The sequence below is a fragment of the Penicillium roqueforti genome, assembly GCF_015533775.1.
Source record: "Penicillium roqueforti strain LCP96 04111 chromosome Unknown scaffold_07, whole genome shotgun sequence".
Taxonomy (NCBI): domain Eukaryota; kingdom Fungi; phylum Ascomycota; class Eurotiomycetes; order Eurotiales; family Aspergillaceae; genus Penicillium; species Penicillium roqueforti.
The window spans coordinates 749750-768813 of NW_024067571.1; the positions used below are offsets into that span (position 1 = coordinate 749750).

General features: G+C 45.0%; 5 protein-coding genes across 5 annotated transcripts; 2 read left to right on the top strand and 3 right to left on the bottom strand.

The window, feature by feature from the left end:
• Positions 1 to 938: 938 nt before the first annotated feature.
• dus3 (tRNA dihydrouridine synthase DUS3) lies at positions 939 to 3241 on the top strand (the record flags this gene model as incomplete). The annotated part of the gene is made up of 3 exons (XM_039071740.1): positions 939 to 1141; positions 1194 to 3095; positions 3160 to 3241. The coding sequence occupies 3 exons, from the start codon at positions 939 to 941 to the stop codon at positions 3239 to 3241; spliced, it is 2187 nt and encodes a 728-aa protein (XP_038930164.1).
• A 250-nt stretch (positions 3242 to 3491) lies between these two features.
• On the bottom strand, positions 3492 to 4196 carry LCP9604111_4081 (M24 family metallopeptidase; the record flags this gene model as incomplete). Its single annotated transcript, XM_039071741.1, has 1 exon — positions 3492 to 4196. One exon carries the CDS (start codon positions 4194 to 4196, stop codon positions 3492 to 3494), a length of 705 nt encoding a protein of 234 aa, XP_038930165.1.
• A 4839-nt stretch (positions 4197 to 9035) lies between these two features.
• LCP9604111_4082 (putative BAP31 domain protein) lies at positions 9036 to 9941 on the top strand (the record flags this gene model as incomplete). Its single annotated transcript, XM_039071742.1, has 4 exons — positions 9036 to 9056; positions 9204 to 9338; positions 9394 to 9497; positions 9554 to 9941. 4 exons carry the CDS (start codon positions 9036 to 9038, stop codon positions 9939 to 9941), a joined length of 648 nt encoding a protein of 215 aa, XP_038930166.1.
• A 506-nt stretch (positions 9942 to 10447) lies between these two features.
• Positions 10448 to 11761, bottom strand: mdm12 (ERMES complex subunit MDM12; the record flags this gene model as incomplete). Its single annotated transcript, XM_039071743.1, has 1 exon — positions 10448 to 11761. One exon carries the CDS (start codon positions 11759 to 11761, stop codon positions 10448 to 10450), a length of 1314 nt encoding a protein of 437 aa, XP_038930167.1.
• Positions 11762 to 12063: 302 nt separating this feature from the next.
• LCP9604111_4084 (uncharacterized protein) lies at positions 12064 to 14250 on the bottom strand (the record flags this gene model as incomplete). Its single annotated transcript, XM_039071744.1, has 1 exon — positions 12064 to 14250. One exon carries the CDS (start codon positions 14248 to 14250, stop codon positions 12064 to 12066), a length of 2187 nt encoding a protein of 728 aa, XP_038930168.1.
• Positions 14251 to 19064: the final 4814 nt, after the last annotated feature.

The following is a 19064-nucleotide window of genomic DNA, read 5'->3' on the forward strand; positions in this document are numbered from 1 at the left end:
GCACTTCTTTTGTTGAAAGGAATCTGGCACGTAACACGGGGTCGATGTTTAGGTATACAGTTTCCTATGTTCACGGCGCGAGTACAAACCGTGCGTCGTCCTAGATGATCTCCCTTATCTCGTGGCAAAACTTTGGATGGTCTGCTATAGCCCAAAAAACTTGGATATTCAACGAGTTGGCCGAAAGAAACATTCATGAGGAGAATGGTGAAATCTCGCCGAGGGCTTTATACGTTAAGCGTAAGGACTTGACATCCTTATTTGGCAGAAAGGACACAATGGATGAAATCATTTCAGAGGGGAACCGCAGAAACCACAGGCTTTGTGTTGCCATCCCGGACGAGGGGACTGGTGAAGCCCCTGGAGGTATGTCGAGGAACTCAATTGAAACAGGCAGGTGCAGGGGGAAGGATATCGTGCGATCCGAAATTACAGTATCATTTCGCGGCTGGGTATGACGGGAGAGAAAAGAGTACAGTCAGTCAGAGAGAGGAGGATGATCGAGCGACGCACTGGAAGTTATATAGTCGGTGAGGCTGGCAGGCGGTCGGAGATGGCAGATGCCAGTTTGAGGATAGCCCGGGGCGCCAAACCGAATTGGGATGGACTAAACTCAAACGGGCGGGACGCCAAATCTGATCGAGGGGGCGGCTGAATCCGGCCGCGTCGGCACATATGGTATTTGTCCCGATATCGATGTATTGATTGATTACAGTAATGTCGAGCATGGAGATACCTGGATGCCCAAGGCGGTGAGCGGGGTTGTAGGATTTAAGTTTGCGCTTGCTCGTTATAGGAAAGGCTCCACAAACCTACCGAGCCAATTGTATTGAATGCAAACAATGCAAACAATCGCCTGGATTCGAAATTTTGACTGAATGTTTCTCCGATAGCGATTGCGAAGTTTAGTGAACAGTTCGCTTTTCATTCTAAATACAATGGAGCCAGAGACTATACAGGCCCAAACCCCAGTGGCTAATGTTGCTACGCCTGACAATGAGATTCCGAAGCGCGACGCCGCAAATGATCCTGGCGCAGCGGATGTGGAAGAGCCTCCAGCCAAGAAGGCACGATTGGATGAACCTTCAAAACCCGCCCAGGTAGATATGCGCGACAGAGGAATTGCACCTATCAAAGCAGAGTACGTCCAGCTACCCCCCAATGATTATGAAATACTAACTTTCATCAATCAGGTATCGCATTCATATCACACCCAAGCCTCGCCCTGCCGATGAAACTAACACTGATGATGCCGCCGAGGGCGCTGCCCACGATGATCGTGACGGTGGCAAGAAGGACAAGGGAAAGAAGAAGAAGAAGGGCCAGAACACCAATCGCACTTACGGTACATCTAAAGATGCGAAGGGTCTCTGCAGCACGAGAATGTTCGCCAACGAATTTGCCGCCGGAGAGTGCCAATATGGCGAGAAATGCCGATTTGAGCACGATCTGCGTGTTTATTTGAAAGACCATAAACGCGAGGATCTCACAACCCTGAACAACATGTGTCCCGTCTACGAAGCGCTAGGGAAATGCTCTTCCGGCTGGAAATGTCGCATGGTTGGCTCACACTCAACCGAGAGAGAGACTGAAGACGGCAAGAAAGAATTGATCTTGCTTGAGGACGCAGAACGTATGGAGAAAGCTCGGCCTCGTGTGGCCCACGCCACACCCGAGGGAATTGTCAACATCATTTCCAATCAAGACAAAATGGCACTTACGAGAAAGCGCGAGGACACCCCCCGGGCTGATGCCTACACCACATGGTCCGTTCAAGTGTCTGCCGAATTGGAGAAGGCGATCCACCAGCGATCCACTATTCGCGAGAAGGGTGAGCTTGTTGAACCGGACGAGCAGGCGAAGATCGACCTGCAGGAGAACCGTGCTCAGTTCCTTGAGCCTCCCTTCATGCCGTCAGAGAAGCGTCGCATTTATTTTGGACCGGAGACACCTGTTCTGGCACCTCTCACAACCCAAGGCAACATGCCATTCCGAAGACTCTGTACAGACCTGGGCGCGCAGTTTACATACTCAGAGATGGCTATGAGTATGCCTTTGATTCAAGGCTCAAAGTCCGAATGGACCCTGTTGAAGGCGCACGAGTCGGAAATGACACCGCCAACCGTCATCCCAGGCGACAATGTTGTTCAGGGCTATGATAACTCCAAAGATTTCAAGTTCGGCGCACAAATTGCCGCCAACAAGCCATGGCAAGCTCTCAAGGCTACTGAGGTGTTGTCGAAGTTTACACCCAACCTGCGCGTTATTGACTTGAACTGCGGCTGCCCCATTGAGCTTGTATTCCGTGATGGAGCTGGCTCAGCTCTTCTTGATCATCACTCCAAATTAGAGAAGATGATTCGCGGTATGAACACTGTCTCGCTGGAGATTCCGATTACCGTCAAGATTCGCATGGGAACCAAGGATAACCAACCTACCGCCCAGAAGCTGGTTGAGCGTATGGTTCTTGGTGGATATGAATCTAGTGTTCTGGACCTGGGCCCCCCAGGCGCCGCAGCCATCACCCTGCATGGACGTAGTAGACAGCAGCGCTACACTCGACAAGCAGACTGGGGATACATCTCAGACTGTGCAGCCCTCATAAAGCGCCTAAACAAGAAGCAGGATGCACTGACCGACACCATTCGTGAACCGGATGCCCGCCACATGCCCAATGGCGGCAAGACTTATTTCGTTGGAAACGGCGACTGCTACTCGCATACCGACTACGATGACCACGTCAACAATGCTGGTGTGGACTCTGTGATGGTGGCTCGTGGAGCTTTGATCAAGCCATGGATCTTTGAGGAAATTCAAACCGGCCAGTATTTGGATAAGTCCGCGACTGAGCGTCTGGCCTATATTGAAAAGTTCGCCAAGTACGGTCTTCAGGCCTGGGGCTCTGATGAGCATGGTGTTGGAACAACCCGCCGCTTCATGCTAGAGTGGCTCAGCTTTGCCTATCGCTATGTCCCAATTGGACTGTTGGAGCACCTCCCTCCTAACATTCAGGACAGACCTCCTGCTTGGCGCGGCCGCAATGAGTTGGAGACGCTAATGGGCAGTGGAAACTACAAGGACTGGATCAAGATCACGTAAGTTTTCTTTTCTTTCATTAACCTTTTCTACTCATTAACTAATCATTCATCGATACTATAGTGAAATGTTCCTGGGTCCTGCACCCGACACTTTCAAGTTCGAGCCCAAGCACAAGTCGAACTCCTACGAGGCTGAGGGCTAAAATAAAGGCCTATCAATCTGGCATATCCTAAAACTGCACATAGAATCATTCCGAATGCATTGTCTGGATATTTTAGCAGGACGCTTCGTTCTTTCACGTGTTGGAAGTTCTTGATGAATTGTTTCCGCCGCATTTTAAAGACAGACATAGTACACTCAACGGAAAGCAACAGCGAAAAATCCATGAATTGTATGTGGCCACCGTCCATCGCAATAAGCAGTATGACTTGCATAAAAACACCCCAGAAAGCCTAATCAACCGTCAAGAGTTGCTCGTAGAAACCACCATACCCGCGTGCCTTATCATGAAGATGAATTTCCAGAATCCAATGACGCTTGAACCCATCACGGCCCGACAGACCCATTGACTCATTATTGCCCTTGGCGATATACAGGGAGATTCTGTCCCGCGGAATGCGTTCATGCGGGAACGACCCAACGAGATGGCCCGCAATATCCGCGCCGAAATCCCAGCCATCTTGTTTCGCAACCTGGCAGGAGATATTGTATAGTTCGTCGCCCGACATATCTGGGTTCTCGCGATATTTTGCCTTGACTGTGTTCCAGATGGGCTCCAGGGCGTCCCGCAGCTTCTTCTTGTTTGGATCATCTCCTAGGACGAAGGTGCGCCCAAAGTCGGCTTCCCAGGCTTCGAAGACCGGCCCCAGGTCAACAACTAGGATATCATCCGGCTGGATGACACGATCCGGAGGGTTATCGTTGAACGGGCTTAGGGTGTTTGGTCCGCTGCGGATGACTCGTTTGTGCCAATGGGTCTTGATACCATAGCGATCGAGTCCTAGTTGGTAGATTTCGGCATTTAGGGTCTTTTCGGTGATTCCTGGTCGGACCAAATCGCGTTCGATCTCCTCGAAGAGCGCGACGGCTTTTTCTTGTGCACTTAGAAGCTGGGATGCTCTTTCGATCTCTTCGGGGCTGAGATTGTTATGCGCCATGGTTTTGAGAGGGGATGCAAAAACAGTCGATGTGGAGGGGAGTCCGCAATCTGTGTATGTAATTAACTGTTCCTTCCAGGGTTCTCGATTGCTGACAGCTACCCATACAATAGCCGAAATTTCCCCACTTGGGGAATCTTTTCCCGGTGACTATCGCTCTATTCAATTTGGCCGAGAAATATATATGTCTTGGGAAATGTTAACTGAATTGTGCTGATCTACTTGCATTCTGAGGTTCAACTAGTAACTATTAGTTGCATACAGCTACGTCCTATTAAAATCGACCCCGTTAATGTGTAAACCTCTATAAGTCAAACGAATCTATCCTATCCATAACGTAATTCACATATAAGCCGCCACCATATACGACCCGCCACCCTATTCAATAATCTAGTTTTTAAATGCATTTATCTTAACCATAACGCCATTAAATTAAATCAACTAACTAAGTGGTCTATCTGGATATATTTCTCTTCTATACCCTGGCAATCTGTATATTCTATACCCCCGGGGGGGGCGTATATATGGTTGAATAGTCGATTCTCTAGGTATACCGGGGCTGGGGGGAGGTACTTTAATTGCTTCTTATTACTATATAATTAATGTAGATGCTTCTTAAATAGAGAGGCCTTCTTCAGCGGGTATCTGCCTTCTAGATCGGGTCCATTTTTACTTCTTCTTCTTATTTTCATCCTATAACTCCTTATTTTCTTTTACTAGTAGAATAGTGTTATATATTATAACTTAGTAGCCTTTAATAAGTTAGTTTAATATATATTTAGAAGGACTTATTAGGCTTCGAGATTATATATAAAGTAAAGTATTAATTAATAAAGCCTATTGATATAGATCTTTCCTAGTAGTAGGGGTTTTTAGTATAAAATTCTAGCTTAAGTTACTACCCTAGCTTAGAGGGGGGGTAGGTATTTAAAGCTAGATATTTAGCTTTAAAAGTACCTAATTAGGTAAAAAGGGTACTAAACTAGTTACTAAGAAGCTATTTTTAATTATCTCTAATTTAAAAGCTTTAATTTATATAGTAGGGTATACTTTAAGAAAGTTAAGTTTATTAATATAGTTAATCCTATACTATATTTTTATTTTAACTAACCGACTATATATATATTTTAAGATTATAAAATAGCTAATATTAAGCGGTTATAAAAGGTAAGAGGAATATAGTAGTATATAAATTAGTATAATATTATTTTACTTATAAATTTTATTAAATTTTAGTATTAAATAGCTTCTATAGCTATTAAGTATTAAAAGTCGATACCTTCCTACTATATATAATAAAGTTAATAGTATAAAGAGTTTCTAAAGCTAGTAAAGTTTAATTTTATTAGAAGTCTAACTATTTAGACTAATTTTAAAACACTAATTATCTAGAAGGCTGTTAAACTAAGATTTAATAAAGACTTTACCTTTAAAAATCATATATAGAGGAAGTACCTACCCTACTATATTTATATATTTAATTATAGTTACCTACTTACAATTTCTAGGTTATAAAAGTAATCTCTAACTATAGTATTTACTTCTAATTATAACCTTTACTATTATAGTTAATCCTATAGTAAAACCTATCTTATTAAAGTTATAAATATTATCTAGATTAATTCTATACTAAAGAATGGTTTTTTAAACTAGATTAAACTACTCTCTAATAATCCTTAGGTCTTTATATTTCGCGTACTTATAATTATAATATCTTAAGAATCGGGATATAAGGGTAGGGTGCTATTTAATAAAATATATAACCTAATTTTAGCTAACTGAAATAACTAGGGTAGTTCTATATTATTTAAGAAGAAGATCTACTATTTCTTATACTATAGAAGGCTAGGGGGCTGATCTATAAGAATCTATAGAGATTATCTATTTTCGAAGAGATTCCTCTTTAATTACAGTTAATTTAGTTAAGTTAGTGTAAGAAGTTGTATATTATTATATACCACTAAGGTAGTCCCGAAGGGTTAAATATAGTATATTAAAAGTGTAGGCAGTAGTAGAAATATTAGAAAATTCTTGATTCTTAAAAGCCTAGATAGCTAATAAGATCCTACCCTCTTTCTCTATTGAATCTTTAGAGGATTAAGAGCGTTTTAGTGGTATAGTAGGTGGTTGAATTAACTAGGTACTAATTCATAGACACGTTTTTAGATAGGGTAGCGGGTTGTATATGGTAGTGGCTTATATATGAATTACGTTAGTTAGTTAGTTAGTTAATATAATCGGTAAGTGAGCCGCTACTATAAGTGAGCCGCTACCCTATCTAAAACGTATCTATGAATTAGTACCTAGTTAGTTTAACTACCTACTATGCCACTAATTCGCTCTCAATCCGCTAGTAAATTAGAATAGTAAGAGGGTAGGCTTTTATTAGCTATCTAGGCTCTTTAAAATAGAGATATTAGCTCTATTACTCTTACTATATATACTTTTAGTATCCTATATATAACTTTACGCGACTGCCTCTCTAGCTGTTCTTAACGAAGTACTATATATACTAACTTATCTAAATTAACTGTAATTAAAGAGGAATCTCTTTAAAAATAGATTCTCTCTATAGATTCTTATAGATTAGCTTCCCGGCCTTCTATAGTATAAGAAATAGTAAATCTTCTTCTTAAAAAGTATAGAACTACCCTAGTTCTTTTAGTTAGCGAAAAATAGGTTTATAATTTTATAAAATAATACCCTTCTCTTTCCTTATAGTTCTTAAGATATTATAATTATAAGTATACGAAATATAAAGACCTAAAAATCATTAGAGAATAGTTTAATCTTATTTAAAAAACTATTATTTAATTTAGAATTAACCTAGATAATATTTATAACTTCGATAAGACTAGATTTATAATAGGATTAACTATAATAGTAAAGGTTATAATAAGAAGTAAATACTATAGTTAGAAATCACTTTTATAACCTAGAAATCGCGAGTAGGTAACTATAATTAAATATATAAACTTAGTAGGATAGGCCCTCCCTCTATATATTATTTTTAAAGGTAAGGTCTTCCTTAAATTATAGTTTAAAGGCCTTCCTAATAACTAGTACTTTAAAGTTAGTCTAAATAGGTAGATATTAGATAAAATAGGCCTTTATTAGCTATAAAAGCTCTTTATTCTAACTACTTCTTCTTATATAAAGGGAGTATATCGACTTTTAGTACTTAATAGCTATAGAAGCTATTTAACCCTAAAATTCGATAAGATTTATAAGAAAAATAAGATTATACTAATTTATATACTACTGTATTTATCTTACCTTTTATAACCCCTTGATATCGGTTATTTTATAGTAGTAAAACGGTTATACAGCCGGTTAGTTAAGATAAAAATATAGACTAGGATTAACTATATTAATAAACTTAAGTTCCTAGAAGTATACCCCTCTATACGAATTAAAGCTTTAAAATTAGAGATAATTAAAAATAGCTTCTTAGCAGCTGGTTTAATACCTTTTTCACCTAATCGGGTACTTTTAAAACTTAATATTTATCTTCGAATACTAACCCCCCCTCCTAGTAGGGGTAGCGATTTAAGCCGGAATTTTACCCTAAAAACCCCTTTTAATAGTAAAGATCTATATCAATAGGCTTCGTTAATCAAAGCTTTACTTTATACCTAATCTCGAAGCCTAACAAGCCCTTCTAAGTATATATTAGATTAACTTGTCAAAGGCTGCTAGATTGTAATGTATAGTACTATTCTACTAGCAAAAGAAAATAAGGATTTACAGGATAAAAATAAGAATAAGAAGTAAAAGCGGGCTAGATCTAGACGGCAGATACCTGCCGAAGAAGGCCTCTTAGTTTAAGAAGCTTCTGAAATAATTGCTGGACTAGTGGAAGTATCAGAAACACCCCTACACCCCCCGGACGGAAGCACTCAATCAGGGTTGGAACCACGACCACGGGCTGCACCAAGGTGTAGTGGGTGTGGAAAGATAGGGCATAAGATCAATAGGTGTTTAGATAAATGATCCTTTTTAGTTTAATTAATTTAATGGCGTTTTGGTTGAAATATATTCCTTAGAAAACTATACTCTTGGGTAGGGTGGCGGCTCGCTTACAGTGGCGGCTCGCTTACCGATTACGTTACTCCGGATTAATTGCTTAGATAATACCATAGTTAAGCCTTGGAAGCTCCCGAGTCTGGAGAAGTCTCCCTAATTAGGCCTAGTCCCAACTTATACTCGCTAATTCTGCTAATTCTATTGGCTTGATTCTTATACCGTCTTTTAGAATTCTGCCGGTCTAAGTATGATTACATAATGCAAAATGAAGCCTTACGTAACCAACAATGCCAAGACTTAGTTACAAGGCTTGTAGCTTCTTCGACTGTCCAATGTAGATCCCGCTGCCATGACGACATATACTAAACTTCAGTGTTATACATAGCATTATGATTGAACTTATTGGTAGAAAATAGAGCATTCCAATCAAACTAAGGCACTATACACGCAAGCCAACGCGTTCCAGGAACGAGCGAAGTCAATAAATCTTAGAATCCTGCTTAGGGTTGGTGACAGCATCACGTGCAGAGCCTCCGAGGCCATGACGTCTTCCTCGAACCTGAAAAACTTCCCCATAAGACCACCTCGTCTCTTAATCCTCCCGAGCTTCAATTGCTTCCCCTCTTTGGTCCAAAGAATCTCTATTGCTTTAGTCTTTCTGTGTTTGTTGCTTGTTTACTACAGAATTGCTGCTTCTCGCATTTGTTTACCTTCACCCCTCAGCTGTCTTTCTGAAGCTCTCAACACCCCGCCCCTTCGATTAATCCAGAAACTCGATTTTATAAGTGTCGCTGATTGACAACACACAGCACAATGACTCTCTACTACTCCCTTGTAAGCCTGACAAGTTCCTTCTCTAGTTGCTTCTTGTTGTGTTTCTCAAGAAGTTCTCGAGAATCGTTGCAGCCTGATGCCCGAAACTGTCTACCCAGCCCAAGCGTCTCCACCCTATCGATGAACTAACACAATGCCCTCATATAGGTATTCCTCCTTCTGGTGTTCGAGATGGGTGTATTCCTGGCCCTCGTCATCCCTCTCCCTCATGTCGTTAAGCGCAAGCTGTTTGCCTTCATCTCGGAGAGCCCGATCATAGCCAAATTACAATATGGACTGAAGGTATATTGCCAATTTGAAACCACGTTTCCGGTTACACTGCTAAACTGGCCTCCAGATTACATTCATCTTCATCCTCATTCTGTTCATCGACTCCGTGAACCGTGTGTACCGTGTGCAGCAGGAGCTGTCCGCCTTCGCCAAGGACGGTCCCGGCATGGGGTAAGTAATCAATCCTCAGGCATTCTAGCAAAATTTCTAACCATTGTTACCAACAGAGCCGCCCACCTCGGTACCGACCGCATGGAGGTCCAGGCCCGCAAGTTCTACTCGCAGCGCAACATGTATCTCTGTGGATTCACTCTGTTCCTCTCCCTGATCCTCAACCGCACCTATACCATGATTCTCGAGACTCTCCGCCTTGAGGACCGCGTCCGTCTCATCGAGGGCGACAAGAAGGCCGGTGGAAAGGACTCAGCCCGTATCGCGGAGGCTGGTTCAGTCGGCGAGATCGGTCGTCTTAAGGAGATCATTGCCACCAAGAACCGGGATATTGAGACTCTCAAGAAGCAGTGTGAGGGTCTGACCCGCGAGTACCACAGCCTGGGTGACCAGATTTCCAACGAAAAGGGTGATAAGAACGAGAAGGACAAGAAAGACCTGTAAAAGGGTTGCATTGTTCGATTCCACCGGACCCAGACTGTCGAAGCCCAAGCTTTGATAGACTTTCACTCGCGCACCTTTACGTTTGCGTTGGATTGAGGGTCTCATTCCCTGTCAAGGGAGTTGGAACCCTCTCTGCAACAAAATCACTTGATACATTATGGATTAAGTATTGTGCGTAACTACCCTTTCTCGATGTATGGACTCTACTATTATGTAGAGGGAGATGTGGGAATTGCAATTGGTTCCTATCGCTGTATTCCTTTCCATGTACTAGCAAATATCTTCTAAGGTTTTTCGGTGGGATCCATAGTGCTGATTCTGTAGCACTTGTCATATTCAATCAATATTACCCTTTCATATTCAATTGTCTATTGATCCCCGTCATAGCCGCGAGTGTCCAGTGCATCAAAAGCTAAGGACCAGACCAAGAATTGTCATGTCTAGAGATCGTAAATTACATAGTATGTATAAGAACCAGCCGATCACGGCTGTGGCATATAGAAATATCAAACCAGGAAGGTCCAAAAGCTAGGATATACCAGCTCCTCTTCAAAGATCCTTCGGACCTGCGCGAGCACAAACCGCTCAACCTTCCCAACATTCTTCAATACCTGCTTCCCATCTTCCTTGCGACCAATCTCACTGTCCACCCGGATCTCCTGCAACAACCCACCCTGCCGCTTCAGATCCTTCTCCTTCTGATCGCCCCCAGACCGAGGCCGACCATCATCACTGGGATTTTGACTGCTCTGAGACTGTTCAGATCCAAGCAGGGCATCTGCGTCCTCCGGAGAAAGAAAACAGAAATGCACCCGCTTGCGGATATACGCAACAACGGCAACACCGTCAAACGTGATGCCCGTGACATTCAACTTCAACGGCAGCCCCACAAAGCTGGGCATCGGGTAGTCAAGCAGGATCTCCGCGGTCAGGGACATGCGCACGTCGCCAGCATACTTAGCATGGCACAGCACCTGGAAGTCCTCCGGGCGGCGCTCGCGCATGCGCGGCGGGATGGGGAACGATTGATGCTCGGCGGCCGGGTCGTCTGATATCTCTATTGAGGGCTGCGGCGCGTCGGTTGGGTCGCTTGTATGCGGATTTGACCCACTGCTGCCGGTGTGGCCGAGGGAAGGATGGGAGGAGAGTGTATTTGCGGTTAAGGGGCGGGAGCCGGAATTGGTGGTGCCCAGGTCTGGCTCTGCGAGGTGATGTGTACCAGCAGGGCGGGCTGCTTGGGACCTGGGTCCGGCACCCATACCTGAATCTGACCATCCGCTCGCAAATGGAGTGCCGCCTGCTACGGCAGCAAGGGGTGTCTGGTTTCCTGATAGACCGCCTAGAGACCGCATGTGGTACCCCAATGTTGACGTACCGCCGGGAATTCCAGGTGTACTGGCGCGCGGCATGAAATGCGGATTAAGGTGATCGCCTAGTGGGGATCGAAGCGCGGATGGCTGGAAGCCTTCACCGGGGTATGGATGGTGACTGAAATTATGAAGGCTGTGCGCGGTGGGATTGAAGGTCATGTCGTCTTCGTATGGGGATTCTTGGAGCTCGGACATGAGCTCATCTGAGGTGGAGGTATCGGCATCATCATCGTCTTCCTCGTAGAAATCCGCGAACGGTTCGCAGAAGTCTTTGATCTCGAGATCTGGCGCGATGGTCCCGAAATCGAAGGAGTGAACCTGAACCGAGCGAATAAAGCGCGGTAGGGTGATCTCCTGGAACTTTTCGTGTACGAACGACCGGATTCGCTCTGCTAGGGCTTCCCCGTCCGGGCCGGAGGTGGCAGCTGCCCAGTCGACTTCGATTGACATCACATATGCAATGCTATAGCACTTGATGCTTGTACATATCAGGGGAGATGGAGGACCTCGGGAGCCCGTGACGGTATCACCACGTGATATACGGAGTACATGATGACATTCCGGCCAGTTCCATCGATACCAACTACATCCGAAGCAGTGATTGACGAAGTGCTAGGAAATATAATATATTCACTGTGCGCTCACTAATTACTACCTAAGAGGGTTAATATCCATCCTCCTCTCTGGATACACTCATACCAATAACTTCAAAACATTCTCCCATCCACCGTAGAGCCGGATGTAAGCACATTTCATTCACAAATCATATGCAGACGCTTTCCATCCTTTCCGTCCTTTCCATCCGATAATTCTGTCTGATCCGATTTTCTCTTCATGGGTCCCGACTGTTTTGATAATGGCCGGGGATCCAACTTAGACTTGTGAAAGTCAATGATCAATATTCGGTTAAGTTCAGGGTTCCAAAGGATATTTGGATCCCGAAGATCCCCGTGAGTAACCCTCAGCTTGCGAATTTCCCTTTTCGACCGGTGAATCTCCCGGCGAAGCAACGAGGTCATTTCCATATGCACTATGTTCTCACCTCCCCAGCCCATAATGAGCATGTGAGAAATGTCTCCCGCATCATGGTAGTAGTCCACTAACAGGTCGATAGTACCGAGGAAAACAGGTACTGCGGACCCTTGGACTTTGCGAAGAATCTGGTAAATTTCTGCTTCGCGGGAGACTTCCTTCCAAAGCCCCGAAGTTGTTCCTTTTCCAACGACCGTATAGCCATAGGCAGTACATGTAAGTTTGAATGGCGCACCATATGACCCACATGTTCCAAAAGGCGTACAGTCTTTGTCACGGTTCTCACCTAGTTGGATTTTCAATAAACGCACTAGATCTCCTGCATTGATAGGATGTTTATGATCATCTGGACTTTGTCGATGAAGTGACACGTTTGGGCAATGCTCGTCTAGAGTACCGCCAGTCTGTAGCCCGAGTAAACACCGCTGAGTGCAAAATTGCGCATCGTGGCGATATGACTGGCCTCTTCGGTCGTTTCTAGGCTCTTGCCGAGTAGACGGGGAGGATGTGACTTGACTGATGCGGCGCTTTCGCCTTTCTTGGTTCGTATCGGAACCTGATGAGTTTGGCGACTCCGCACGGTGTCGGTCATCCGTTGGTGCACACCCGGCAGGTTGAGAGCTTGTAGACGACTGACGACCTTCTTCCGTAGGGGCATTAGATTGAGGAGAGGAACCAGATTGAGGCGACGGGTGATAGTCGGTACTGGAGTCCGGATCCGTAACCTCAGAGTGGAAACTACTTTCACAGGATCGAGGGATTTGCTGTAATTCTTCCTTGGGAATCTCAGAAAGAGTATGGTCGAAGTTGGTTTTCCAAGTACGGAGCACCGACCGCGCATTAGATCTCCATATCTGATCACGCACAGGGGATCGGAATGCCATCAGACAAAGACATAGTACATGAGCAATTGAGGTATTCGGAAATTGAAAGTTCGGTTCGCTTTTTCTGTTAGGATCACAGAAAAAGTAGTACAATGTACTAGGGTTGTCGTATGGAACGCGGAGTAGGACACGCGCAATCCCGTTCGTCACATAGGAATATTCGAGTCCTTTCTGAATCATCACATGGTATTCCTGGACAATAGCGGAGCAGGCGAGTCGCTCAGCATTGTACCTAGCCTTTCCATCGACGTCGTTAGGGATTGTATTAGTATAGACTATCTTCTCCCATAAGTTCATTGGTCGAAGCCCTAAACGAAGAGTTTCCACCGAAAGCTTGTGGGGGGGTTTATATTCAACCGTCGTGAGGATGCTTTGGGTGTTTCCATCAATACGACGGATCCAAAACTGATCGGGTTTTGGGTTGGGTATGCTCGAGGGCTGACTTGTATCCGCCCCAACAGCTTCGGCGTTCAAAGCATTTATATGAGAGCTGAACTCGATTCCATCACCAAGCCCGAACTCCTCTCGAGCAAGAGGAAGTTTGCTCAATACCGTGATTATATCATTGACTGGATATTCCACAGCGTACTGCTCGTAATGCTCTATGCCCTTCTCGCTATCGATCGGCTTGCTAGTAAGGCGTTCTTGATATCCCTCAATCTGGTGCAGAGAAGGGAAGGCCCGCAGCGAATCCTCCGATTGTAGGTACCCACACACAGCGGAGTAGAGCGCTTGCTGTTGAGCTGGACAATCAACCCACAATTCGAGTCGTGTCGGGCAAAACTTTCCAGTGGGGGCGGGTATTTGACCTGTGGTCGACACGGATATTTCCCCGACTCTCAATGGAAGGGAGAGTAGGGAGTGGCAAGAGCGCAGGAGTTCCATGAAAGTGGTCGGTCGAGTGCGCTCTTTTTCCTTTCTTGCCTCGTCTTCTGCCTGTCGACGGCCCTCTTCTGCCTGTCTTAATTTCTCCTCAAGCTCCAGGATGCGATAATTGACATCCGAAAAGCTATTGCTGGCCATCGTTTAGCCCAAGGGATATTAAAAATAGCTAACAGCTTTGAAGGTTGCTGGGAAAATAGGTTGCTGGAAGGAAAGGGCTGGGGATATGTTAGAACACGGCTCCCGGCAAAGGTATATTTCCGACTCAGCCAACCAGCTCGGTGGTTGCCTAGATGGCGTTTTCACTCGGCAGAAAATTGAGCAAAAAGACACCTTAGAAATACGGCTTTAGCAACGTTCAGGAAGGGATATGAAGCTGGATAATATAAACAATTGAGGGGTAAATGGAGAGGCGGTGAATTACGCCATGACCCACAGTTTGAGGCTCTGTACGGCAGGTTTTTTGGGTCCATCGCGCCAACCTATACAAGCCCTTAGAAGCATAAGATTATTTCTGATCTTTCTATCGGTCTTTCTATCTGTTTTTTTGAGGTCTTTTTTGATGTCTTTTAGAATGCAGCCGCTAACCAATAGTAGGGGACCTTTGTGTCAGATCAATCTGAAGAAGAGCTATATAAGAAGGCTGCTTCCCACTCTTGCACTTACTTCTTCTTTCCTTCTTCATCTTATCTGACGGTTGTATGGTTTGTTCAGTCAAACCATGCATATGAGGATTTTACTCGCTTGTCATTTATGGAAGGAATGATTCCTTCCACATACGGCAAGAGAGTCACACACTCTGCCCTATTGGAGTCAGTGAGGACCAAACAGAGATGCAAATTGCGTTTCATTAGCTGCCTCCCAGGGGGTGAACCTATACCAGGATCTAACGTACCGACCTCGTGAGACCCGCAGTTGGGATGTTTGCGCTGTACAAGATGGAACCTCTCCCGAAGGTGGTACAGCATGGTGACGAAAATCCCGGAAAGCTATGGTCTACACCACCTGGTCGACAAGACCATTGAGAGACCCGATCGTGACGCCGCAAACGCAGAAACTTGAATGAAATTAAGTATGCAAGTAAACACCTGCTTGCGACTCTGCATCGACCCTAAGATCTTTGTCGCTGGTTGCATATCTGTTCGGACGTGACCTCCTGGTCTGCTCCCAACATCACTTTCCCGGATATGTCTTCACGGTGAAGACCGACAATAAGTATAAACGACCACTACCTTCTAAGGAGCCTTTGGAACTGAGGTGGCACCTGTCTCGCATTGCTTGTATGCAGGGCAGATGCGAGAACGAAGATCCCTGGTGGTTAGCTATATCGTCATATTATTGCTGCACATTTGTTCGGTTATATACACGGACAAGCAACAATGGATGCTATTTTTAGAAAAGGAAGTGACATATTTTCTTCTTGCCACTAGAAAGTTTCGCCCGACGCGACTCGAATTGTGGTTGATTGTCCAGCTCAACAGCAAGCTCTACTCCACTGTGTGTGGATACCTACAGTCGGAGGATTCGCTACGGGCCTTCTCTTCTCTGAGCCAGACAGAAGGATATCAGCAACGCCTTACTAGCATTACGAGCCTTAAGCTACTACTCGGTAAGTATCAAGACACAGCGGACTTGTCGACAATTTGTGCAAGCTTATGGATCATTGAGAGTCAAGAGACAGTTGAATAGCCTATGTATTTCTACAAAGCTAGATATATTTTCCTTTTGCTTGATATTGCTGTGTTATATTGGATATTGGAATGACATACATCGGCCACTATACCAGCCATTGAGATAAAATTGTGTGGCAATACAAAAAGATTTTCATAAAACCAGGACAGCATGATATACTGCATATCAAAACACAGCTTTGTGGTCTCTCAATTTGTCCACAAGATGGTATTGTCTAAGGAGAGGAAGATCCGAGAACGCGTAGATAGACATATCAACACAGAGAACCACCGGCAAACAATGACAGAAAGGACATAAAAAGTCAAACGATAGCCCGAATTCCAGAATGACCGATGTGAGGCAACAAATGAGATAGCCTCCAAATAGTAGATGTGACACAGTGATATCTTCTTCTTCCCTGAAGCAGACATAGACAGGGCGGGGAAGCCAATCACTCGATGACAGTCTAGAACATAGCAACAGACGGCCTCGAGTCTCCGAGTCATTTGGTATCTATAGTATCTCGTCAGTCAAACTTCTTGCTGGCAACAGCCGTCTCAAAATATGGAAGGTGCAACTCACGTCAGAAGCCAATTTAACCACCGTGACGAGGGCAATTGGAGTTTACTCGTGTACGAGTCTGTTCCTTGACACCTGGACAGCCAGGAGTGCCTTGATGGGCACATGGGACTATGCCATCTTCTTGGTGCGTGCACCCGCAGGCGTACTGAAAGATGTAGATGGAACACATATCGAGGGTTGAGTGAAGAGGTGAAGTTGTAGAGGATATATAAGCAGATATTGTGAATTGAAGACCACTGAGTTTGAATGAGGCCTTGAACTTTTGATATTGGTTGATGTGATGAGAAGCAATTAGAGGATCAAAGCCCGGCTTTATAGTATTCGATGGCTACCTCAAGCGAAGTGAATGGCCTGCGCAACTCAATAGAGAAAAGAAGCTAGGAAATTATCGATAGTCGCAAAAATGGTTCGGTCCTTCAGTCACCTTGCACAAGCGCTGTAACTCATTCAACTAGATGCGCCATATGCAGCCAGTGACTCAATGATCACTTGTTGCGCAGTCAAAGAGAAGGTGACGGTAGGCACAGAAATAGTATACACATGCGCCATATCCAGGGCATACACATTTACCAACAGAAAGTAGAGTTTGTGGTAGGTGGACCGTTAGAGTGTGGCGTACCATTGGGGAGAGTCAAGATATTCGATGGGGTTCGCTAGTAGCAGCAAACCCTAAGCATGACTACCGATGCAAATTCTAAATCCCGCAGGCTGCAAGAAGCACTTGACATCACTCTAAAAGCGCTGCAGCCAGTGTTAGGGCGTATGTTCTGAGCGCCAACAGGGACCCCTCTCCCGATGGCACCCCATAGGGCAATGCTGCGGTTGAAGCGTTGATCAGGAACATGGTTTGCCCCATCTAAGAAACCTCTATGATCCTGATGTCTAACCTTAAAGCCATCGCTCATACTCCGAGAAAGGCAACTGCCACAGCTTTTTTATGAGCCTCACCGTAGGCGGCGCAGGAGGTGTGACCAATTGGATGATACCTGTGAGATTACAGTGACTCTTCTCGAATTCTGTATACTTGGATATTCAATATAACCCCGGGAACCCGAGTACCCGCATAGGGCTCTAGACACCTACGTTGTTGCAATGGACTAGATAGGTAGGTCCTGGGAGTAATCATCGAGAGCCAACGAAATTTAAAGAAAGCAGTCCTCCAAGCAAAACTCTACCAGTTCAGTCTCGATATGGCAGGAGATGACTTCATTGACTCTATTGCAATGGGCTTCGACTTGTGGATATAGGCGAATAAGGCTCATCTCTATGGCGCAGTTGGTGATTACCGCAAGTTCTGCGCGATTACAATGCGAAAGACTGCATGGTGACAAGGCTTTTTCTTAATAATAATGAGTTCAGCGAGTAAAGGATAAGAACAATTCCAGCCAAGAAAATCCGGACTTGCTATGGTTAGTATGGCCGGTGTCGCCGGGGTGCGATATCAGCCAAGAGGCATTCTTTGTCGAATCTAGCGCGATCGTGCTGTGGGGCCTAGGCAAAAATAAACCAATACTGGCCTATCAGTTGATTCTAGAGCGCTAAAGACTGGCGAGAAGCACCAAGTTCCTCAGCCAAGGCACAGTAGCATTCATATGGGTTCGACTGAGGCTCTCCCCTTGCTGAGGCACCGACCCACCGGAAGATTTACTCCGAGCGAGTAGAGACGCGCGGGGCTAGTGGCGGCAAGGCACAGCGCGCAATCGATAGGTCGAGAGCAGTTGCTGAGCAGTCTGCTTTGCCGCTGTTGGTTTGTAACTTTTAGGCATTGCAGAGAGCGGAGAAAAGTAAGAACGGAAAATTACTTCAAAGGTTAATGTTTGCATTTTACTGCATGAGGGTTTTACCACGTGAGGAGTGTTTCCAAGGTTCAGATTCAAGGTTAAATAAACATTGGGGAGGAACCATGGAAATGAAAAATCTAATCTGTTTCTTATCTGTTTGAAATACTAGCCTAGGAGATCCGCTTGAAACAATTTGCTTCTCACATGGAGTAAGTGATATCCCAGAGTGACGACTACTCGAATCTAGACTGTTGACGATATCTCGACTCGATTCTTGGAACATTGGAATATGATGTCACATTTGTGTCTTTCTTCCTGCAAAGAGTAGCGAAATTATCGCTATCAGGGCCCCTAAGAGAAAAGACCGGGGAGATCAAAATACCCCAGCATAGCCGGTGGCCCAAGCGCCCATGCAGCGGTTGGAATGATTGGCGAAGAGGATTATCGACGAGATAATTCGGAATGCGTAAGGATTTCCACCCGAGACCATTATTAACAACACATACAGGATAGGTGTGGAGGCATACGGGAGCCTGTGGAAGCCATGAGTTTTCGTGTGTCGGCCCCACATCCTGGCTGTTGATCTTCCGAGGTCCTTGAGTTTCGGCTGGCAACGGCATATCGCGCGATGACGCTTATACATATTCGCCATGGCTGCTGGGAATGACTGTCAGCCGCCCAGACTCTGGTGCGACTATGCCAGAGCCAAGAGAGGCGAGGTCGAAGCATTCAGAGAAAAAAAAGGTCAATAGTGAACTCTTGGCTTTGATCCCCCCTTTTTTCGGCCAAGACATGTGAATCTCCCCAGCATATTTGGGATTCTCCTTTCTGGGCTTAAACGGACGATAATGGCGGGGACCTCGTATCCACTCCTCCGTACATATGATGTGCTGGATGCGTTGGATCGGCATTGGATCGGCG